Source organism: Ursus americanus, chromosome 6 (genome assembly GCF_024610735.1).
Source record: "Ursus americanus isolate L20-20 chromosome 6, mUrsAme1.1.p, whole genome shotgun sequence".
In the NCBI taxonomy this organism is placed as follows: domain Eukaryota; kingdom Metazoa; phylum Chordata; class Mammalia; order Carnivora; family Ursidae; genus Ursus; species Ursus americanus.
This window is the reverse complement of record NC_142132.1, coordinates 25,523,909-25,548,402: the sequence shown is the minus strand read 5'-3', so window position 1 is coordinate 25,548,402 and position 24,494 is coordinate 25,523,909. Positions and strand designations below refer to the sequence as shown.

The window sequence follows — 24,494 nt, the reverse complement described above, 5'->3', positions numbered from 1 at the left end:
ATCTTAAAAAAAGTGTAGCTATTAGTAACAAAGAAACAAAATTATTATCATATGGTAGGATTATCTGCTTAGAAAATCTAAGGACTAATTTTTTTAAAAGGGTCATCAATTTAGAAAACAAAACAAAAATTCAATCATCCAAGTATACAAGATGAAAAGAAATACCTAACATGACATTTGCAAAAAATTAAAATAAAGGTATGGTCTAAGTTTTCCTCATCATGCTGGAACAAATATTAAAGTAGCAGTGATTGCTTACATTATACCTGATAAAACAAATTTCACCATCAAAATTTTAATGGTAAATATAAAATTTACATTAAATAATGAAACCTAGTAGTACTAAATTTACTCATTTTAAAGAACATAATGCCAAAATCCATGGAAGAAAAGTAGCCAGAAATGTATGAATAGTCAGAAATGTACACATAATTTGATACTATATCTCTTGTAGAAATCAATGGGTTGGGTAGAAATAAATGGTGATCAAACATATGGAAACAAAAAAGACTTCTTTAATAACATCTGGGTTGTAGAGAATATGTTGAAGGATAATATTTTCAAAATAACATAAGAAAACTTAGGAGATTCTTATTCATTAACATAGATACAAAAATCCTAATAAAAATCTCAGAAAAATTGAATAGAGGAATGTTTTTGAAGAATTGCTAAAATAATTACAGAATTGCAAAGTTGGTGTAAAAGCTGCAAAACACGTTACATTAATAAGAAACATGAAATCATGTATCACTGTAATAGATACCAAAAATGCATTTGAAAAAATTAACTTCTTTTTCTAATTAAAACTAAAAAAAAAAAAAAGTAAGAAAAAAATTTTCTTTCTAAAGAACCAACATAGAATATTTGGTGAAGAAGAAAGGATCATAGAATCCCAGAATCTTAGCTCTGTATGGGGCCTCAAAAGTGACTGAATTCTGGCCCCATGTTTTACAGATGAGAAAACATAGTGAGGGACATGACATGACTTACCCAAAGTTACTGAGTTTGGTGGTAGGTCTTTTGAGTACTAGTCTAGCTCTCTACCATCTGTTATTTTCCTTATAAATAGAAACATGGGTGCTACTTGTCATTTCTAGTATTTAACACAATACAAAAGAAAGGATCTTGGAAGTAACTGAATCCAGTCTGTCTTACTCCTGCCCCTGCATCTCCAGCAAGTAAACATCCAGCTGGTCATCTGGCTTCTGCTTGAATGGTTCCAATTTGGGGGAATCCTTTACTTAGTGATGCTAGGCATTTTGGAAAGCTCTACTTCTTTAAACATGGCCTGTGTACTGCCTTTCTGTGCCATTTCGTAATTGTCAGACCAGTAGCTTCCAAGGTGGGATAATGTGAGGTATGCACAAGGCCATCCTTGGAAGTGAGGAAAGAAAATAATGAAAATTTCTGTGTATGTTTACTTAGCTTTTGCTAATATTTAAAATATGACTTGATGTGAGAGCTCTAATTTGGTCTACAAAGCATACTGATCTACACAGCATGCCTGTCATTTAGCAGGGGTGATCTTAAAACACAAAAACACCTGTGGCTGGGGCACTGACCAATCAGAATGAGTGATGGCTACAAGCAATCTGGCCGAGAATCAGCACTCTGCCCTAGATACCTGATGGAAAACTGGGAATCACTCAATTAAAGTTGATGGCGGTTTGCTTTATTTGGTTTATGCATGTGTGGTTATGTGGATTTTAGGTTTATCACATGATTCTTGTGAATACCCACAAATTGAAGATAATATATTAAAGCAAGTATAGTGAACAAGTGAAAAACAGTAAAGCCCTTTCCTTAACTTACATTAATCTGTGCCTTCAAGATAAGGATAGCATTTTAACAATGAATGAGAAAGTGACTGCTTTCTTAAAGGTACTAATTTTATGGAGACAGTATTTTGAAAACTAATATATAAGAGTGTTTTTGCCATTATACAATTGCCAAGAAACTGATAGCTATAGAAACACACATTTTTAAATACTTAATAGTTGGAAACTTCTAAGCTATAAAAATATCCCAACATGGATTGTTTTCATGGATTTAATTTATCAAAAATATTAAAATATAACACCTTCCTATTAATATTTAACGACAATTAATTGACATCAGAGAAGATTATTATTAGCAGACGAGATTGAAAAATGAGTGTAACTTAGTAAATGTCCCATTTAGAGATCCATATGTCCTTACTATCCTAATGAATCGAAATGCTTGCTACAACCACAGAAGTAAATAAGATAGACAAATACAGTGAACCTTTATACAACTTGGGGGTTGGGGTTTTGACACCTGCACAGTTGAAAATCTGTGTATAACTTTTGACTCCCCCCAAACTTAACTACTAATAGCCTACTATTGACTGGAAGCTTTATCAATAACATAAAGAGTCAATTAATAGATATTTGTATGTTTTATTGTTTATATACTGTATTTACAATAAAGTAAGCTAGAGAAAAAACAGTGTTATTAAGATTGCAAGGGGAAGGAAGTATATTTACAGTACTGTACTTACTGAAAAAAATCCACATAGAAGTGGGCTGGGCAGTTCAAACCCATGTTTTTCAATATAAAGGTGGAAGAAAAAAATTTTCTGCAGGATAAAATGACAGTACTTAGGAAACAAGTGAATTGCCTAGAAACTGCTAAAGGTTAAAAATGAGTTTAGTGGAGTTGCTTTCCTAAATACAATTCAGAACACACTGTGAATTGCTTCATGTGTACAGTATGATTCCATGGGATTCTGGATAAGGAGGGAGAATAGGTCTGTGGTGGTTTAGGAGCTCGTGGGCGAGGGCATGGGGACTTACTACAAAGGGGCACAAAGAAACTTCAGCATGAGAGAGTCTTGATTGTCATGTATACATTTGTCGGAATTCACAGAACTGCACACTAGAGAAAGTTGAATTTTCCTGAATGTAAATTATATCTCAATAAACCTGACTTTAAAAATAGATTGAGAATAATCTGTGTAAAAAATGGGCAGAGGATCTGAACAGACATTTCTCCAAAGAAAATATACAGATGGCCAACAGACACAGGGAAAGATGCTCATGGTCACTCATCATCAGGGAAATGCAAATCAAAACCATCGTGAGATACCACCTCACACCAGTCAGAATGGCTAAAATCAAAAGGACAAGAAATGACAAGGTTGGTGAGGACGTAGAGAAAAGGAACCCTCCCACTGTTGGTGGGAATACAAACTGATGCAGCCACTGTGGAAAACAGTATAGCGGTTCCTCAGAAAATTAAACAGAAATACCATGTGATCTAGTAATTCCGTTGCTGGGTATTTACCCCCCAGAAACAAAAACTAATTTGAAAAAGAGACACACACCCCTATGTTTATTGCAACATTAGTTACAGTAGCCAAGATGGAAGCAACCTAGGTGTCCATCAATAGATGAATGGGTAAAGAAGAGGTGGTGTATGTGTATGTGTGTATACACACACATACACAACACAAAATAATATACAATTCCATATTTATATAATGGAATATTACACAGCCATAGAAAGAATGAGATCTTGCTATTTAGGACAACATGGTGGACTCGGGGTATTATGCCAAGTGAAATAAGTCAGGCAGAGAAAGACAAATACCATATAATTCACTTATGTGTGGAATCTAAAAAAACAGACTAATAATACAAACTGGTGGTTGTAGGGGCAGAGACAGGCAAAGTTGGTGAAGGGGTTAAAAGGTACAAACTTAGAGTTGTAAAATGAAGTCATGGGCATGAAAAGTACAGCATAGGGAATAAAGTCAATAACGTAATAAGGTGGCAGATGGCAACTATGCTTGTGGTGAGCATTGTGTAATATCTGGAATTGTGGAATCACTATGTTGTACACCTGACACTTAGGTAACATTGTATTTGTCAACTAGACTTGGATTGAAAAAATACACCGAGAAAAGGTAATTTCATTCCCCAAAGGGGCAAAAATCATATGGGTGTTCGTTTAAGTCCCAATACAGGGTTTATAAAATAAAAACCACAGTGCAGCAATAAAGGAAGATACTAAGGAATAGTAATAGCCCCTTCCTGGTTGGAAAGACCAAGGACGGCCTAGATGACGCTGGGCCCGGCTGGGCCCGGCAGGGCCAGAGCGCCCTGTGAGGGCAGATGAGCCGACTGCGTTGGAAGCTCCTGCAAGCGGCGGCGGGTTCCTGCATCCCGCCGCGGGAGGAGCCCGGGGCACCACCTGGTGCAGGCTCGGGAAGCCCGCCCCTCAGGAGAGCCGACCTGCCGGCCCCGGGGCGGGGCCTCGGGAGCGCTCGGCCTCGGAGAGCCGCTCGCCGCAGTGCTCCAGTCCGGCAGTGCAGAGGCCGAGGAGACCGTGAGTGCGCCGCCCCTCGCCTCCCTGCCGGGCCCCCAGTACGGGCCCTCGAGGCAGGCCCGGCAGTCACCACCCCCTAGCAGTCGCCGCCACCACTAGCGCTCCCAGCCTGCCTGTTAACCACCCCTCTACGTTAGCGCGTCCCTTTCCCCTTGCAGGTGCTCAGCGCTTTCGCCTTTCAGCTTCCTTTTTTCTCCTCCTGGCAATGGCCGCCCCCCGCGACGCTGAGATCCGGAAGGACGTGCAGGTGCCCGCAGAAGGGCCTGGAATGGCCAAGGAGGAGCCTCGACTGAGTGGGAGCACTAGGCCCTTGGAAGCCCAGCCCGCCTGTACCCTTGCCCCCCAGGATCAGGGAGGGGACGGGAGGGGGGTGCAGGGCAGAGTCTGGGCTTAGAGCTTTGCAGGGGGAAAGCCTAGCCAGGCCTGATGGGGGGGGGGGGGAATAGAGGGGGTGGTGACCATGGGAGACTTCACCCTGTGGATACCAGTTCCATCTTTTCTCTCTCCCCACCCCCACCCTGCCCTTGGCCTCTGGTCAGAACTACTATGGGCAGGTGCTGAAGAAATCAGCAGACCTCCAGACCAGTGCCTGTGTCACTGCGGCCAGACTGGTCCCCAAGCACATACGGGAAGCCTTGACAAATGTACATGAAGAAGTAGCCTTGAGGTAGAGTGCCCTGTGCTGTCCCCCCATCCCCCCACCATGAAGACTCTAGGCAGCAGCTTTTTCAAAAGACAGTGATGGGGTCACTAGGGAATTAACCCATTTACTCCAATCCATCTAGTTTGCCTTGTCTGTCATAAAACTGGTAAAGCACAGCACTGATCATCTTACAGCTCTGTTTAAAAACTTACAATGACCCGCCCTCCCCACCCCATCCACCTTTAGTCAGGATACATTCATATACCTTGGACCTGACATTCAAGACTGTCCAGTTTGGCCCCCACTTCCCAACTCACCCCAGCTCCCTCTGATGCACTATATTACTCTAGCCAGACCTTTCTCTTCCTCCTGCCTCACATGCAATTATTTATCTGGAATGCCTTCCCTCTCCTTTCTACCTTCCAAAACCTGCCCTTCCAACACTTCACTGATGTCCTACCTACTTTGTGAAGCCTTCTCCATCCTTGAGCACCCTCTTCCCTAAACCACGAAAGCACTTACTCTCTGTGCAATAAATCATGGGAATGTTTTCTGTGTTCATGGTTTACCTCCCCAGTTAAATACCCCCAGGGGACAGAAATCTTGTGTTACATTTCTTCTCCAGTAACTAGCACAGTTCTGGGCCTGTAGTAGATGTTCAGCGATAATGCCCAACTAAATGTATTTATTCAACAAATATTGTAAATGGCTTGTTTGTCTTAGTACCTGGTACAGTGCCCAACAATGGTAACATGGTAAACAAAGCAGACAGAGCTTCTAGTTGAGTGAGGGAAACAAAACACCTAAATAGAAATCCAGTGAATGATGGAAGCAAGGAGGGACAGAAAGGAAGGAGAGACGTAGGAAGGAAGGATTTGTAAGATTTAGTGATCCCACATATTCTAGTCTCTCGGGGGAAAAGATGTATACATGGAGGTATTTTCTATCTCCCAGGTATTATGGCTGTGGTCTGGTCATCCCTGAGTGTCTGGAAAACTGCTGGATTTTGGATCTGGGCAGTGGAAGTGGCAGAGATTGCTATGTACTGAGTCAGCTGGTTGGTGAGACAGGACATGTCACTGGGATAGACATGACAGAAAATCAGGTGAGGCAGTGATTTGGAGGACAAGGAGGAAAAAATTCTTGAAGACTTTCTTTTAAAGATAAAGTTGTTTCCTTTGTGACTCTTCAAGGATAATCTAAGAAGTTTGCTAAATGCAAAGCTCATTTGTGTCACTAGTGCTTCCTGCCCCGAAGGCTGAGAACTTTGACAATTAGGGGCTCTCCTGGGAGAACAGAGTCAGAGGTTTGACCTGATATCTGAATATCATAATGACCCAGTGGAGTCTGATTTTTCCCTTGCTTCTGCCATCCATCTTGAAGGATTTTGTTGTTGAGTGAAGAGTTTACTCAAGCAAAGTCCATGTATCAAGGGGCACCTGGCAAGCTCAGGCAATAGAACATGTGACTCTTGCTCTCAGGGTCATGAGTTCAAGCCCCACATTGGGTGTGGAGCCTACTTAATTAAAAAAAAAACCCATGTATGGAGCGGAAAGTTTATCCCTCATGGAGTTGTCCCAGGCTGTAATTTATCTTACATGCCCAGAGGAACCTTGTACACTTATCCAAAAATATATTGTTAATATTCCATTCATAATAGGAAATTTTTAGTAAAAAAGTAGCATATTTTTAAAAAATGATGATCAAATCCGTGTGCGTGTGCTTGTTTTTTTAGGTAGAAGTGGCTAAGAAGTATATTGAATATCACATGGAAAAATATGGCTTCCAGACACCCAATGTGACTTTTCTTCATGGCTACATAGAGAATTTGGAGGAGACTGGAATCAAGAATGAGAGTTACGATATTGTCATGTAGGTCTATACCCTTATTTCTGTAAATATAGCCCATTTCCTGTTGAACACAAATGTCGCCACTCTGCTGAACTGACTCTCATTTAGGGTGTTAAGCCTGACTTAATAAAGGGCCTCAGAACACACTAGCCCAGGAGAGAACCGATTGTAAACTTAACCATAAATGGATAAGCCCAAGAGAACAACAGCAGGACCACTGAGTCTGCTCATACAACACACACCGACGTGTTATCTTCAGTATTATTGTCACAGCAAAGTGTAGGAGTCTGTGATTCTTCTTTTCCTTTGAATTGTCAAACCCTGCCCAGATGTATAAAGCTGCCTTTGACGAATGTCGCCTATTTAACATGTGGCCTAAGAAAGGCGTGGTGTAGGAGGCATCTGGCCCCGGCCTTCATGCCGTTGCGTGGTGACCATCAGCCCAGACACAAATCAGGAGTGTGCCTGATTTTTTTTTCCTGCCCACTCAAATTGGCTAACAATTTATTGCAATTTTAAACACTCCATCCATCTCCTTTTTCTTGGGAAAAAGTTGAGTGTGGGGAAAAGAGGGAGGCAGGAAGAATGGTGTAGCTTTGGGAAATGAATGGAAGGCATCTTTAGGGACTGAAGGATTTGAGGCGCTCTGAGTAGTGTGTGAATTTGCCTGATGTTCCATCTGTTCTTTTTTAGATCAAATTGTGTCATTAACCTTGTGCCTGATAAGCAAGCAGTGCTGCAGGAGGCTTACCGAGTGCTAAAGGTGAGGGCAGAGGCAGACAAGTGGTCTTTACATGTCAGTAAGAGCAGATGGGACCTGTCCCGTTCTTGCCCCCTTGAGCTGAGAGCTCCAACTCCTGTCATTTATTCTACACTACACTACATTAAAAAGGTACGGGAAAAGGGGCGTGGCAAGAATGCCCCGAACATGGATTCTTTTTCCTCTCATGTCGTAAAAGGTAGTAAATCTGAGAGTCACGACTGTCATCGGATGCCGTAAAATAGTTGCCTTATTGCGGGCCCTCCTCCTGTCCTCTGCTGCCCATGGTGCTGGGATAGCATCTGTAGTACCACTGGGACTTTTGGACTGACTCTGAAAGATTGCTACGGGTAGACTCTTCTAGCTTGTATGGTGTTTCCCAGGGCTGCTTATTTCCTCTCCATCGGGATTTCAGATCTTTGGGTAGTTAAAAAAAAATGGAACTTTTACATTAACTACTTTCTAAAAGGAAGACTTGCAGGAGCTCCGTACCCCCCAATATGTCCTGAGATGTGTATCTTCGTCATAGAAGATACAAGATTCTGAGATTTTTGGTTTACAGGGCTTGGCATAGAGATCAAATAAGAATATGTAAGAATGATTCAATAATGTCTTATTTAATATGTCATCTTAATGGGCCAGCCTACGATCTTCATCAAGCTGTACTGCTAAAAGGTAGAGACGTTATAGTACAGTCTAGACTCTGAGCCCTTGAAGCCAGCTAAATAGAATCTTAAAATTCCTGATCACTCATATGTCTGAGATTTTAAGGACATTTAATAAAGTATAATTATTGTTGCAAAAATAAATAACATTACAAAGGTTACATGATTTTTAAGGGAGAAGAATTCAGGAATTTACTTCTATTAGTTATACAACCCACTGGGGCTGCATTTGGTTCAGACTGGCTAAAATTTTCAGCACCTGCATATCTTTGTTTAGGAGAGAAACACTCTTGGAAGGCCATTTTATTGTCTGTAGGGCACTGAAAAAAAATCTTGGCGCACAGCTGTTGCTTGTAACTAGGAAGACAGCTTTGTTCACCAAGGGTCACCTCAGTACTTCTGTTGGTTTTTTAAATAGATTTTATCTCCTCATTCCTTTCTTTGCTATCTGGGACTCATGTCATCTTTAACCTTGTTTGGACTAATACTGCTGTTTCAGCATGGGGGGGAGCTGTATTTCAGTGACGTCTATGCTAGCCTTGAATTACCAGAAGAAATCAGGACACACAGAATTTTATGGGGTGAGTGTTGCTTTGTTTTGTTTTATGGTAAGCGAACAAGATACTTGTTCACGTACAGAGCTCCAATCTGCTAATATCCAGGAGGAGGCTTATTTCTGTAACACGTGGGACTAGGTGGGGCAGCTTCTGTCCCCTTTCTCCTCTGCCACTCAAGAGTGGTATGCCCTTGGACAGTTTAATTAGTCTCTTTGAGTCATTGTTCAACAAATTGTAAATGCAGATAATAATACAGTCTGCCTTATTGGGCTGTTATGAAGATTAAATGGGATAGTGGATATGAAAAATACTTCAGCCCTTCGGGGAGTGAAGCCCCTTCATCCCCTTCTGTGCTTAGTGTTATCGTGTTGTTTATTCCCTTATTGTCATTTAAATGGAGTCTCTGGAAGTTGAGAAGATGAATGTATGCCTGTGGTCAGTCTGATTATGAAATCAGGTTCTTACTTTTAGGGGCACCTGGTTGGCTTAGTGGAGCATGTGACTCTTGATCTCAGGGTTGTGAGTTCAAGCCCCATGGTAGGTAGAGAGATTACTAAAAAAAAAAAGAGAGAGAGAGAAAGAATCCCATTAAAAAAACAAACAAAACAGTTCTTACTTTAAAATAAGTTCTGTTAACCTTTTTCTTGTCATATAATAATAAATGAATATTGTTAAAATGTTGGAAAATACAAAAAGAAAAACAAAAAAAAATAGTACTTATCATGTAACCTGGCAATAACCTCTTTAACATGTTAGTATATATCCTTGTAGGGTGTATGTGTGTGTAATAAAATTTGGAGCATGCTATATGTAGAATTTAGTATCCTGATTTTATTTGGAATGTTTCCTAAGCCTAAAATGTTTAAAAATGTGTTTTAAATGTGTATATTCTTCAACTGTATTGTGCAGCTGTGCTATACTTTACTTGACCATTTCTCTATGGGTAGTCATTTGGGTTGTTTCTAATTTGTTGATGTAATAAATTTAAAAACTGTTAATTGCCTTATGAATATTAGTAGTACTTATTGTTCTAGTAGCAGATCATTTATGATAATCTGGAGCTAATAGGCAATTTTGTAAATTATCCTTTATACTTTTTTTCTCACATAGCATAGTGCTTTTCAGAGTGTGACCTAATCCATCCAGAAATATGATTACAGCTGGATGGAACCAGTACATTAGTGACTGTCTTGAATAATGGTTTCCAGAGGCCATTGGGTAGCATATTTTGTTTTACTGTGACTTTCTAGATCTTGAGGGGACACTCAGGTCCTTTTTCTATTTCTAGGATCTGTTTTCTATTTCTAGGATCATGTCCTTTTTTTTTTTTTTTTAAAGTTTGTTTTTTAAGTTATCTCTACACCCAATGTGGGCCTCAAAGTCACAACCCCCGAGGTCAAGAGCCGCATGCTCTTCTGACTGAGGCAGCCAGGTGCCCCAATGAGTACCATTCCTAATCAATTTTACAGAAGAGTAATTTCTTGAGTACCTAGTTGTCTGGTTGGTCTGTGATTTTTCTTTTTTTAGGTGAGTGCCTGGGTGGTGCTTTGTACTGGAAGGACCTTGCCATCCTTGCCCAAAAAATTGGTTTCTGCACTCCACGTTTGGTCACTGCCAATCTCATTACAGTTCAAAACGAAGAATTAGAAAGAGTGATCGGTAAGAAAGAGCAGTGGGGAATGATAAAACTGCTGCCTGAATGGTTCAAATGTGGTGTTTAGCGAGGGTCTACGGAGTGGGTCTCATTGAAGGAGACTTTGTATCATCTGGAAACCTCCATCTTGTCTTCTGTTTCATAGCAACCTCCCAAAGTTTAGTACTTAATAAAGCACTTCAAAGTTATTCACTAAATAGTGAACTGCCCAGACAGATAACTGATGGTATGCAAAGAAGAAAATCACCTTTATAACATGTATGCTCTTCATCTGCTAAGCAAACCAGTAGCCATGTGGGTGCTGGAGCTGAACCGTGGGTAAACTCTGTTTTAGGTGACTGTCGTTTTGTTTCTGCAACGTTTCGCCTCTTCAAACTCCCTAAGACAGGACCAGCCGAAAGATGCCAAGTGACTTACAATGGAGGAATCATAGGACACGAAAAAGAACTAATATTTGATGCAAATTTCACATTTAAGGTAAATAAAAATTTCCATGATTTTGGATATTCTTTCTATTCTTACATTCGCTCCAGGTACCTTTTCTTATCCTTGCATTGCTTCCCACTTTCCCGGTGTGGGGACATGTGCGTGTGTGTATATATGCTTTCGCTGAACCATTAAAAGTAAGTTGCAGACATCATGACATTTTACCCTTAATATTTCAGCATGCATCTAAGAATAAAACCTTCTCCTACATCACAATATCCCTATCACACCTAAGAAAATCTTTTATGGGAAGCGTCCGTCAGACATCAGATTAATGGAATTACAGAGAAGCAGGATGGAAAAGAATAGAAGTATTGTGCAACAGTATTTCAGTGGTTCACTTGTATCATAGAATTAAGGGATTCTTAGTGTTTAATGGTAACACATTGATATTTCTACTACTCTTTGCAGGACAGTCTTTATTTCCTCAAAATGGAAACGTATAGGCTTTGGCGTCAGATACCTGGGCTCAGATTCTGGCTCTATTACTTCTTACTTGGGCAAACGTGAATAAGCCCTTCTTTGAGATATAGTTTGCTCCACTGCAAGAGTGGGGGTGATAATACCTACTGTGTGGAATTTCTATAAGATTAGCAATCATATCGGGGCGCCTGGCTGGTTCAGTCAGTAGAGCACGTGACTCTTCACGTCTGGGTTGTAAGTTCGAGCCCCACGTTGGATGTAGAGATTACTGAAAAAATAAAATTTTAATAAAGATTAGCAATAATATAGCAGAACATTGGTACATGCTGGGAACTCAGTACAGAGAAGATACAATCATGATTTGTTCCAAAGGTAGAAGGATTTACTGGTTCCCACCTCTGATTTTTTTTTTGGCCCAAATAGCATCTTCAGAGTTCTTACCTACCCGTTGGTGCGGAGGGGCTGTCGATGCTCTTTCACTCGTCCACTGCCCCTGGATGTACTGTCTGCTTCCTCAGAGTCACAGAATCAAAGTGGGAAGGGCCTTTGAACCCACTGCTCTGATAGAGTAGCTCTCAAAAAAAAAAAAAAAAAAATTTTAATAGCAGAATTCTTTTTTAAAACAAAATCTTATTTAAAAAACCAATACTTGGGGTGTCTGGGTGGCTTAGTTGGTTAAGCGTCTGCCTTCGGCTCAGGTCACAATCTCAGGGTCCTGGGATCGAGCCCCACATCGGGCTCCCTGCTCAGCGGAGAGTCTGCTTCTCCCTCTGCCTGCCATTCCCCCTGCTTGTGCTGTCTCGCTCCCGCTCTCTCTCTCAAAATGAATAAATAAAATCTTAAAAAAATATTTAAAAGAACCACAAAGCCCAATGCTTAGTCTGTGTCAGACATTGCTTTAAATAACCCCAGTATATGAAGGGGTGAATGCAGAGCTCATCTGCAGGGAGCAGGGGTTAGGTAGCCCAGAATCTCCTGTGCTCACTCCTGGTTCCCAAGGCATGAGTCCTTTATGCAGCCCCCCAGACACCCTGGGACTCACAGAAATACACATTAACAACTATTATGTTAATTTAAAACCTCATTTTAATGATGAGTGAGGTGAAACTCAGATACAGTGGTTTTCTACATTCGTCTCTGAGGAGAGATGAGATACTGGAGCAATGAGTGTCCTTCTTTTGTTTGGCTTTACCACAAAGGGAAACTGATTATGACACTGGTCAATTACATTTTGAAATGAGCATGAAACTAGCAGCAGGGTCTGAACAGAAGAGAATATTGTATCAGAAGGTACAGTCTTTTATCCTGAAATGTTACTCCTTAGTAAAACCTTTGCATGTTTTTCTTTTATTGAGATTGAAGTGGCATTTCTTACTATGTGTTTTTTTCCTGTTGTCCTTCAGGAAGGTGAAGTTGTTGAAGTGGATGAAGAAACGGCAGCTATCTTGAAGAATTCACGATTCGCCCATAATTTTCTGATCAGACCCGTTGGAGAGAAGCTGCCAGCACGTAGTGGCTGTTCTGCTTTAGAGTCAAAGGTTTGTTTGACTTTCAGTCCCTACCTTACCACAGACTGTTAAACCAAGAAACAGATCATTATTCTTTTATTTGCCGCTATAAATAATTTCTAGCATGTTTGTATCTACAAAATGATTTGAATTAATTTCATAACTTTATTTTTCCAATCTGGACAGTAAGTCAGAGACTCTTAATTTGGTGCACCCATGAATGGACTTCAGGGCATCTGCGAACCCTTAAAATTATATGTGTGTATGTGTATTTTCTCAAGAAAGTGTCTATTACTTTCATCAGATTCTTTTTTTAGAAAATATTTATTTGAGAGAGAGAGAGAGAGAGAGCATGAGTGGGAGGGGCAGAGAGAGAGGGAGAGAGACTCTCAAGCAGACTCCACGCTGAGCACAGAGCCTGAGGTGGGGCTCGATCCCATGATCCTGAGATCACGATCTGAGCTGAAACCAAGAGTCAGACACTTAACTGACTGTACCACCCATGTGCCCCTCATCAGATTCTTAAAGGAGTCCAGATGCAGAGAAAGTTAAGAGCTACCTTGGAAAAAATTATTCAAATATTCAAATATTTGGTTTTTTATTTTTTACATTTTTTTAGAAAAGATTTTATTTATTTGAGAGAGAAAGAGAGTGAGTGAAAGAGAGAGCACAAGCTCAGATTGGGGTAGGGTGAGGCAGAGGGAAAAAGAGACTCCCCACTGAGCAGGGAGCCTGACACGGGGCTCCATCCCAGGACCCTGGGATCATGACCTGAGTCAAAGGCAAATACTTAACCAACTGAGCCACCCAGGCGCCCCTCAAATATTTTTAGGTCTTAATTGATATAGTCAACAGAAAGATTGTACCAGTCTACATGCCTACCTGCAATGTATGAGAATACCTTTTCCCTGCCCTCTTACTAATATTGGGTATTATTTTTAAAAATCTTTGCTTGTCGGGGTGCCTGGGTGGCTCAGTCATTAAGTGTCTGCCTTCGGCCCAGAGCGTGATCCCAGGGTCCTGGTATCAAGCCCCACATTGGGCTCCCTGCTCCACTGGGAGCCTGCTTCCTCCTCTCCCACTCCCCCTGCTTATGTTCCCTCTCTCTCTGGCTGTCTCTCTCTCTGTCAAATAAATAAATAAAATCTTAAAAAAAAAAATCTTTGCTTGTCTGATTGGCAGAAAATAATTTGTTGTTTTATTTTGCACATATTGAACCTTTTGGCGTATTCATTGGCCAGTTATATTTCATGCAGTGTGAACTTCCTGTGTAATTCCTGTAACCATCTGCTATTAGAGTGGTATTTGCCCTTTTTTATTGCTCTATAAAAGATTGTCTATTATATGTTGTGAATATTTTTTCTCACCACATCATCTGTCTTTTTATTTGCTCATTTTTCCTGAATAGACATTTTCAATTTTTATGTAGTCATTTCCTTTATCGTTTCTGCCTCTTACATGATGATTAGAAAGACCTTTCTCTGTGTGAACATTATCAATTTACTTATATTTTCTTTTAAAATTTTGTAAGATTTTATTTTTAAGTAGTCTCTACACCCAGTGTGGGGCTTGAACTCACATCCCCGAGATCAAGAGTTGCACGCTCCACTGACTGAGCCAGCCAGGGGCCCCACCTATATTTTCTTTTAGTACTTTAGACATTTTGAGATAGAATTCGTATAACATAAAATTCACTTGTTTAACCATTTTATGTGTACAATTTAGTGACTCTTAGTACATTTACAAGGTTGTGCAGTCATCACTGTCTGGCTTCATAAAACTTTCATTACCCCCCCCCCCCAAATCCCATACTTATTAAGTAGTCATTCTGCTATCTCCCCTCCCCCTGGCCTCTGGCAATAGCTAATCTGCTTTCTGTCTCTGGATTTGGCTATGGTGAACATTTTTATGTAATGGAATCATACACTATATGGCCTTTTGTGTCTGGATTCTTTTACTTAACATCATGTTTTCAAGGTTTATCCATGTATCAGTACTTCATTCCTTTTTATGCCAGAATAATATTCCATTGCATGGATAGACCACATTTCGTGTATCCACTCATCAGTTGATAGTTAGGTTCTTTCTACTCTCGGCTACTCCCAGTAGTAGTGCTGTGAACGTGTGTGTACGTGTACTTCATGTCCTTGTTTGAGTGCTTGTTTTCAGTTCTTTTGGGTCTATACCTAGTAGTGGGATTGTTGGGTCATACCATAATTCTACATCCAACTTTTTGAAGACCCACCAAACTGTTTTCCACAGTGACTGCACCATTTTAAGTTCCTACCAGCAATGTATCGGTTTCCAGTTTCTCTACATCTTTGCCAATACTTTGTTATCTTCTGTTTCGTTTCGATTGTAGTCGTCCCAGTCGGTGTGAAGTACCTCACTGCGGTTTGAATTTGCATTTCCCGAATGACTAGTGATGTTAACCATCTTCTCACATGTTTGTTGACCATCTGTATGTTTTCCTTCAGGAAATGTCTATTCAAATCCTTTGCCCATTTTTTTTTTTTTTTTAAGAGAGGGAGACAGAGGGTGGAGGGGCAGGGGGAGAGGGAGAGAGAGAGAACCTTAAGCAGGCTCCATGCCCAGGACAGAGCCTGACATGGGGCTGGATCTTACAACCCTGAGATCATGACCTGAGATGAAATCAAGAGTCGGACGCTTAACTGACTGAGCCACCCCGGCTCCTTTGCCCGTTTTTTCATTGGTTTGTCTTTTTATTTTTGAGTTCTCAGAGTTCTTTATATATTCTGGATACTAGACCCTTATCAGATATATGACTTGCAAAATTTTCTCACATTCTGTGTATTGTCTTTTCACTCTCTGAATAGTGTCCTTTGATGCACAAAGTTTTTGATTTTGGTGAAGTTGAATTTTTCTTTTTTCTTTTTTTCTTTTTTGGTTGCTTGTGCTTTGGGTGTCATGGCTAAAAATCCATTGCTTAATCCAAGGTCATGCAGTTTCTTCTAGTACTTTCATGGCTTTGCTTTTCATGTTAACATTTTTAAACCATCTGGAATTTATTTTAGCATAAATGTTGAGGTACAGGGTGACTATTTCTCCAAATATTAACTAGTTCAAATTTTCCTGTTCACTTATTACATCAATTCCCCACTGTTTTGAAAAGCTAATTTTGATCACATCTTAATTTCTTGAATGTGTACTTGAGCCAGGATACTGCTATATTCTAAAATGATCGTTTTCTAAAATATTTTAGATTCATTTTTGGAATGATTCTAGTGTCTGAAATATTGATATAGCATTTTCTAAAGCATTTTATCACAGTTTATCTCATGTCGTCTCCACAACTACCCTATGAAGAAGGCAGATAGGTAGTTATAACAGATAGTAGCATTCCTCTTTGCCTTTCTTTCTTATATATTTAACCCTTTTCCCCTATTCATGGTATCAATTATTTTATTGATCCATTCATTACTTTATAATATTGTGTTTAGAACAGGGTAAGTGGTGGATTTCAAGTCTCCTTGGGCTGACAGCACGTAGAGCATTCACCGAAGTCATACCAGTGATGTGTCTCAGGGCACTGAATGTTGGAAGCCCTGGGAAATAAGATACCGATATTGCTGTGCTGGGATGGTGGCAGAGCTTGGGGTTTACATACACAGGCCTTGCAGCCAGATAGGCTAGGTTCAGATCTTGGCTCTAACCAGGCATGTGTGATCTCAGGTACGTTACCTAAACTCCCTACACCCTCTGTTTCTCCATGCGTAACAGGAAGGTAATAATCACTTTTTCTCCTCAGGTTGTGAGGATCAATGGGGATGATATATGGAAAATGTTAGCCTGATGCCTGGTACATAATAACACACTCAAGAAACAGAAGTAGTTACAGTTATAGATTTGTACTCATTAAGATTCTTGGTCACTTGGAACTGTGTTCTAGGATTTCTCATTCTTCCACACACCCTTTCTCCTGGGCCCAGAGATTCTCTAATCTTTTGCCTTGAATTTTTGCTTTCTTCTGCTTGTATTTCGTAGTAACTTGGATACCCTGAGCATACCTTGAGACACAAGTCACTCTTATGCCTTTTTCCTCCTCCTTCTGTTACATTATAAGCAGTCTTTAAGAGTAAAGCTTATTTATGAATCATGGAACGCTACATCAAAAACTAATGATGTACTGTATGGTGACTAACATAACATAATAAAAAATTAAAAAAAAAGAGTAAAGCTTATTTAGAGATCACTCTCCAAAATGATAAATTTGTAGCTGGGGAAGTTTAATTGAACACAAGAGGCAGGAATCCTGGAGCAACAAACCGAATGTCTTCTTGCTTGGCCACTCTTACCAGCGGGGGTTCAAGCGCAGGCTAAGAGCCGAAGAGTGATTTACAGGTTTTCTTTATTAAATTCTTGAGTCCTCTGCTATTTGTTACTCTTCTGTTTTTCTAAGCAGTTGCCTTTTGGAAAGTAGAGAAATGTGACTTTGGACCTTTCCGTCCTTGAAAGCTTTCACAAATGTATTATTGGTGTTTTGAAACTCTTGGGAGTTCACTGACAACAAAACCTTGCTGGTGAGAATCAATGCGTATTTTGAAATGTTTCCGTCATTCTAATTCTCCTGGAACCTGGTTTCCTGAATCCTAGTTAGAGAAGCTGGCAGCAGACGGCAGTTACAAGTAAAGGGAGTGTTTCCTCCAACCGCAACATTTCCAGTGGACTCTGGCTGTGAAAAATAAAAAAAATGTCATTAAGCGGGCTGGCTTCCACAGAGACCCCTTTCTTCCAGCCTGGCTCTCCTTGACCTCCCTCTTCGCGTGCACGCGGGGCGGACAGGAGGGCTCTTGACCTCAGATGCCACTCGTAACTTGCCACGTACTTGAACTGGTTTATCCCACCTGCCTCCTCTCTCGTCTGCCTTGTTTCTTTCAGCCTGCTGATGTGCCAATGTCTTTAGATCAGTTCCAAGGTTTCGAAATGGCAATCACTGACAGTGAAGGAAGATTTAAAGAATGAAACAGCTGCGTGTCCTAGAAATATAACCTTGTGCGCTTGGAGGAGGACGTTCCTATCTTTTTTATGGAAGACCTTTCCGATAAAGATCTGGAGCACAGTACAGGCAGGCGGCACGTGGGGGCTGCCAGTGCTCCATCTTCCCCACAGCTGCCACCAGTGAGGAACGCTGCTGCTGAGCAGTGACTCCGTCCCTGACCACTGCTTCTGAGAGACCCTTCTTTTCTTTCGTTTGTCCTCTTCCTCCTCCTCTTCTCTTTCCTCCTGCCCTTCCTCTTCTTCCTCCCTCTCCTCCCTTTCCTCTTTTCCTCTTCCTCGTTCTCTTCCTTCTTCTCTTTCTTCTTCTCTTTTGATCCTGACAAGGAAAGTGTATCTTGCTATTAAAAGAATTACATTAGGGGCGCCTGGGTGGCTCAGTTAGTTGAGCATACGATTCTCTCTCTTTTTTAAAAAAAAATTTTTTTTAAGTGCGTATGGTTTTGTTTTTTTTTTTAAGATTTTATTAATTTATTTGAGAGAGTGAGCACAAGCAGGGGGAGCGGCAGGCAGAGGGAGAGGGAGAAGCAGGCTCCCCCTGATCCCCAGGACCCTGGGATCACAACCTGAGCGAAGGCAGATGCTTAATGACTGAGCCACCCAGGCGCCCCTGAGCGTCTGACTCTTGATCTCAGCTCAGGGATTGATCTCAGGATCGTGAGTTCAGGCCCCACATTGGGCTCCACACTGGGCATGCAGCCTACAAAAAAGAAAAAGGAAGAAAAGAATTACATTAGTAAAACACCGCAGCATCTGAAATGATGCATGTAGGATTGTGGTACGTGCTATCTTGCTGCAGTTAGTAGTAGTGGTTGTAACAACACCACAACACTAGGAATCATACAGAGGACCTAGCCTTTACCGAACAGGTAAGATGTTCAAAGCACTGTCACTTTGTCCTCACAATAACCCTTATTATCCTCCTTACACAGACGAGGAACCTAAGACTCAGAGAGATTAATGTACTAATCCAAGGTCACAGAGCTAAAAAGTGATGGATTTGAACCGCTGTTGGATTCTAGAGCTGACATTCTTCCCCAATATACTGTACTGCCTGTCTGTGTCTAGACTTTTCATAGAATCACAACATGTTGGTGCCAGAAAGGACTGTTTATCAACGTGTCTCACCTTTTAAAGTCTTGGGATCTTTTAGGGGTGGGAGCATGCATTAGGAAGTGATATTGATATCACTGTCTCCTATTAGTAGAGAGAACATGCGGTGAGAAGAAGAAAAGTGGGAAGTAATTTTCCTGGCTGAAAAGGAGGAGAGGCTAGCTCTTACGACCAGGAATTCCAGTGTAGCAAGAGGAGGAAATAAACAGTGGACAAGAGGGCCTGGCAGCGGCGACGAGCATAGCTAGCCCTCTCCCAGGCTCGGAGATCCCCTGCTAGATGCTAGCTTGCCTATTAGGGAGCGCAGATCCAGGCAGACATCTTCATTCTAGAAAGGTGGAAGCTGAGGGCCAGGGAGGCCCAGGCCCCCAGTAAGTTATTTCAGTAAAGGGAGTGGTCCATAAGACTGTCCTTCATGACTGTAGGGTCCGTGCCTGTCTTGTCCTGCCTTCTATTTGCAGTGACCACTGATCAATAGTAAGAGTGTACATTTATGTTTCATGAATTCATTATCATTATTTGAGGTGGCTTCTTCATGCTCTTGATTTCCTGCCTTTGTGCCTGGTTTTTCTCTGGCCCCACTGGTGCTGCCGTTGGAGGTATCTCATTTGGAGGTGAAAGGAGGAAAAATAAAGACTGCCATTTGTCTTCTGAAAATTCCACTCACCCTGCCCTGAGGTCTTGCCGGCTGTTGGTGGCAGTCTCAGCATCTGAACATCAGCAGTTGCTAATGGTGGCCCTCGTGTCTAGGACTTGCCTCCTTGTCTTGCACACATGTTTCTGGAGATGAGAGTAAGGGAAGGAAAAAAGTTTCAGCATTTCAGTATTCAGTTCCAGAAGGGTAAAAGGCACATACAAATGGGGCTCCCATAAGACAAAATGAAACAAAATCAACTTTCCTGGTCCTCTAGGGACCACCTTTAAGAAGCTTTAAATGAAGTTTACCTTGAAAGTAGTAAAAACTTGGGACATCTGGGTGGCTCAGTCAGTTAGGTGTCTGCCTTCTGCTTAGATCATGATCCCAGGGTCCTGGGATCAAGTCCCGTATTGGGCTCCCTGCTCAGTGGAGAGCCTGCTTCTCCCTCTGCCTGCTGCTCCCCCCTGCTTGTGCTTTCTCTCTCTCTCTGGTAAATAATAAATAAAATATCTTTTAAAAAGGAAAGAAATAGTAAAAGCTTGATTAGAAGCTTCAGGATGAGACAGCCACCTTTATAGCTGAATCCCAAGGATCCCGTAGAATTATAAAATTTTATCTACCTCCTAGGTAAGCCAACCTTGGGGTACATCAAAACACCTTTAACTTGTCCTTTCATTTTGGTTTGCCTTTTGACAGGATATAATCACAGATCCATTCAAGCTTGCAGGAGAGTCTGACAATGCAAAGCCCAGATGTCCCTCTGACGTTGCCGGAGGCTGCTGTCTGTAATACACAGCTGACCGGAAGAAAGGGGCAGAAGGCGAAGGACTTCCATATGTCTTTTAATCTTCTCTTCCCCATAGCACAGACCATAAGAAAGAATAAATGGTGAAAAGCCACTATATTCTAGATCATTGATAAAAATAATGAATTATTTTTTAGACGGTATTAATTGAAGGTTCATAGCAAATGACCTAAAGGCTGGGTAAGCAGGTTTTCCTCTCTCTTTGCTAAGTCAAAGTTCTGGTGCCACTTAGCGGTCAGATGTGGAACTGAGAAGCTGTCTTCAGGCTTGGCCAATGAGCAAGCAGGGTTTCAGGAGTAACAGTTGGCAGAGGGTCTCAGGAAAAATATCTTCCTTCTGACCTGCATAGCACCCTTGGGACTTTCACCGTGTTTGCTCATAAAACAAAGCTCCTACTGAAATCATGCTAACCACACCATAAAATTGCAAAATCAAATTTGGTAGGAGTGCTCTTAAGGTAACATCGAAATCAAACACTTTTTTGTTTTTTTTGGGCAATTGAATGAAGACAGCACATGGATAATGAAACTCTTTGACCTCGTTAGCTCCTAAAGAATGACAGCATAGTGACTATCTGTAGTAAATCCTAACTGGTTCGGGAAAAGAGTGATAATTTTTAAAAAGAGAGGTAGGAGATGTAAAAACAGTGGGTTTTCTTTTCCTTTATAATGTGCCTGGTTAAACTTTTAGGAAACTATTAGATTTAGTTCTGGCTTCCGTAGTTAGAGAATGAGACTGAGGAATATTTCAGGATAATGTCATCATTAGAAATGAGAACATGATTTAGTTGAAGTCCAGTTGCACTTGAAGGCTTTGTCAGGAGACACAGAAAGGCGTAAGTCATATACAAGCCATGGTCCTTGTCATCAGGAGCCGATCAGTTCTTTAATGACAGCCTTCAAGCGATGAAGAGTTTTAGTGAGAAAAATCTTAAGTTGCTCTGACTTCAGTACAAAAAAACATGGGGGGAGTGGCATGACCCAAGAGATTTTTTATTAGGGGTATGAGAATATGTGTAAAGCATTGGAATGGATTCTATATTCCAGGCCCCTCTTAATAAAGCTGTTAAAAATGGAGAAATCCTCAGATTTTTAAGTGGGTTCAGCCATAGGACCTGACTTACTGCTACAGACTAAGGAGCGGACTGGATGTTATCTTTTAAGCTCTATTCATCTCTGTGACCTTGATTCTAAACAGTGCTTTGTGGTTCTAGAGTTCACTATCTACCGAGTCGTAATCTACTTCAGTGACAGCGTTAGTTATAACGGTGCAGGTGGGATTGAGCATGCGTCACCACCCACGAGCCCAAGGTCGTCCCACTAGGACGTTCCGGTTATTTGGTTTATTAGGCTTTTCTAAATTTAGAGGGAGGAGGTTTTAGGCAATCACTGGTCATTCTGAATTCTCAGTTCCCCCCAAAAGATATTGAGGGATGAGCTGGAACTGGAATGTGGAAATTCGTGCCGTGCTTGTCCTAAGAATAACATTTGATATGTTATTTTCCAACAAAAATATACCTTGTAAGAACTATATTTGATCTAGAATCTAGACAAAATATTTATTAGATAATATAAAGTATACGTGTTTTGTTCAGAAAAATGCCATACACAGTTATTTAAATATTCAAAATAAGTGAGATAGACAAGTAGGAGCCTACGTCACTTCTCAAAGAGGACGCCTCTCCTTCAAGCGTGAGAGGAAGCGTGGAATGAGGAGGAGGAACAGAAGTCTGATGGCAAACTTGATGGTTCTTTTCCCCTTGGCATTTTGGCCTTGAGAAAATTATTTAACATCTCTGCCTCTGTTTCTTCGTTGCAGGAAGTTCTTTGAAAGGGTGGGTGGCACGTGGTGAATTGTTATGAGTTAGAGCTATGTGGCTGGCCACGAGCACGTGACGGCAAGCCCGGCTGAAGACCAGCTTGCTGCCAGAGCGTGGTTTAGGAAGCTGCCTGTGGCTCTCGTGACAGCAGACAACTTCCCCCCCAACGTTGTATTACCACCTTTTCAAATATGCACAAAGGTTTAAAGCATTGTGGCAACTGCCTATTTACCTGCCACTGAGGTTACTTGTTACCCTTCATTTCATACATGTTATACTTACTAACAGCAGAGCCAGACACACAGTACCTAATCCTGCAGCTACAAACACTTTTCAGAAGATACTGGACTTATGGGGTGCCTGGCGGGCTCGGTGGGGAGAACGCGCAGCTCCTAGTCTCGGGGTTGTGAGTTGTGAGTTCGTTGTGAATTGGAGCCCCATGTTGGGTGTGGAACTAATATTAAACAACAACAACAAAAAAAAAGATAGTGGCCTTAAAGTGTTTAAGGAGACTTTCTCTTTTGAAAAATACCAAATATAGTATTTTCTATAGTATAGAAGTGTCTTCTATACTATAGAAATACCAAATGTAGTATTTTCAGTCCTTTGTTAACACAGGGAGAGAATTTATTTAAAAATCAGGTAAGGGGCACCTGGGTGGCTCAGTCGGTTGGGCGGCCGGCTCTTGATTTTGGCTCAGGTCATGGTCACAGGGTCCTGCGATAGAGCCCTGAGTGGGGCTCTGCGCTCAGCTGGGGAATCTGCTTCTGGATTCTCTCTCCCCCTCTGCCCCTCCCCCTGCTCACACTCTCTTTCTTTCTCTTAAATAAATAAATAAATCTTTATTTAAAAAAAAAGTCAGGTAAGCCTGCAGAGGTTTTCAGCTCACCTACTGGAGGCAGCGCGGCAGTGGCTTAAACAGGATCCCGCCCCCGCCCCCACCTCTAGCCACTCATGGCTGAAAAGGGCATGGCTCTGTGCCAAGAGCAGAGCCTGCCTGTCTTATTGATTCTTGGCCTTCCCTTGGCTGGCTCCTAGGAAGCAGCAGAGGAGTGACTAATTCTGCCTTATTAGATTGGGAGTTCCGCTCAATGAGCCCAGCAAGGAATGTGAAGCTATCCGTCCAGTCTTTCATTTATTCACTAACTGTTATTAAGTACTTACTGTGTACCAGGCACTGTCCTAGGCCCAGCTCACTATCAATCAAAGATGCTGAACCCCGTGGGCCAGCAGGACCAAAACAGCTAAGCCTGTTTTCTAAACATTGTTGGCACCTGTCCTAACTTCTGCGATTTGCCAAGTTGCTTCAATCGTGCAGACAGCACAGAGGAGGTCTAAACAAGGGTCCTTTCGATGACCCTGCTGGAAGAGTCAGTAGAGGGAGATCTCACTAGATAATAAAAATGAACTCTTTTGCAAATACGGGGCTGGAATTATACAATCCTAGTAGTAACCTATGACTTGAGCTTTAGTGCCTCATTCCAGTGTCTACCCAGCTGCTGACCCTGCAATTTCTGCAAGCACAGCTCCCACTGAGGTTAATGGGAGTGTTATGTGAATGTAAGTTTTGTACTTAATCTTCTGCTGCTTGAGCCTTGCTTGTCTTGGACTGATGACCATACCAATCCCCTTCCTAGTCCTAAAGGCTAGCTTGTTCCCCTTGCAATGGGAACATGCCAGCCCCTCTTTTCATGGAGCAGAGCCCTGCGGCCGTGGTATGCTCCAGGTGAGGGAAAAATCAGTATGGGACAAAAATGTTCTGCCCTAATGCTACTCCACTGCTTCATAATCATAGCACCCCGCCTCCTATACGTTGTCCAGAAGCCCGCAAGAGTAAAAGAACTGTGTAGGGATCCTCTTCCGGGGGCGCTGAAAGCCAGAGTTGGGTCTACTAACTTTTTTTTATTTTATTTTTTTAAAGATTTTATTTATTTATTTGATAGAGATAGAGACAGCCAGCGAGAGAGGGAACACAAGCAGGGGGAGTGGGAGAGGAATAAGCAGGCTCTCAGCAGAGGAGCCTGATGTGGGGCTTGACCCCAGGACTCCAGGATCACGCCCCAAGCCAAAGGCAGACGCTTAACAACTGAGCCACCCAGGCGCCCCAAGGGTCTACTAACTTTTTAGCTAGGCCTAAAGCCATTCACTTTCTTCTCATTTGTGGAGTGAGAAGTGATGCAGGAGACCGAAAGCAGGTGTCCTTTCTA

The 24,494-nt window shown here is 41.7% G+C and overlaps 1 protein-coding gene across 9 annotated transcripts in view; it reads left to right on the top strand.

The window, feature by feature from the left end:
* The first annotated feature begins 765 nt into the window (after positions 1 to 765).
* AS3MT (arsenite methyltransferase) overlaps positions 766 to 24,494 on the top strand; it is a 32,391-nt gene continuing 8,662 nt past the window's right edge. For 5 of the 9 annotated variants that reach the window (XR_015724737.1, XM_045803015.2, XM_045803010.2 and 2 more), the window contains exons 1-10: positions 766 to 4,350; positions 4,509 to 4,597; positions 4,890 to 5,017; positions 5,948 to 6,098; positions 6,729 to 6,865; positions 7,538 to 7,607; positions 8,688 to 8,850; positions 10,354 to 10,485; positions 10,815 to 10,957; positions 12,793 to 12,927. Coding sequence is in view for 8 of the 9 variants with exons in the window: in XM_045803015.2 (XP_045658971.2) it covers positions 4,137 to 4,350; positions 4,509 to 4,597; positions 4,890 to 5,017; positions 5,948 to 6,098; positions 6,729 to 6,865; positions 7,538 to 7,607; positions 8,688 to 8,850; positions 10,354 to 10,485; positions 10,815 to 10,957; positions 12,793 to 12,927 (1,362 nt within the window). In the remaining variant the exon portion in view is untranslated. The other 4 variants (XM_045803017.2, XM_045803012.2, XM_045803014.2 and 1 more) reach the window with 4 other exon arrangements.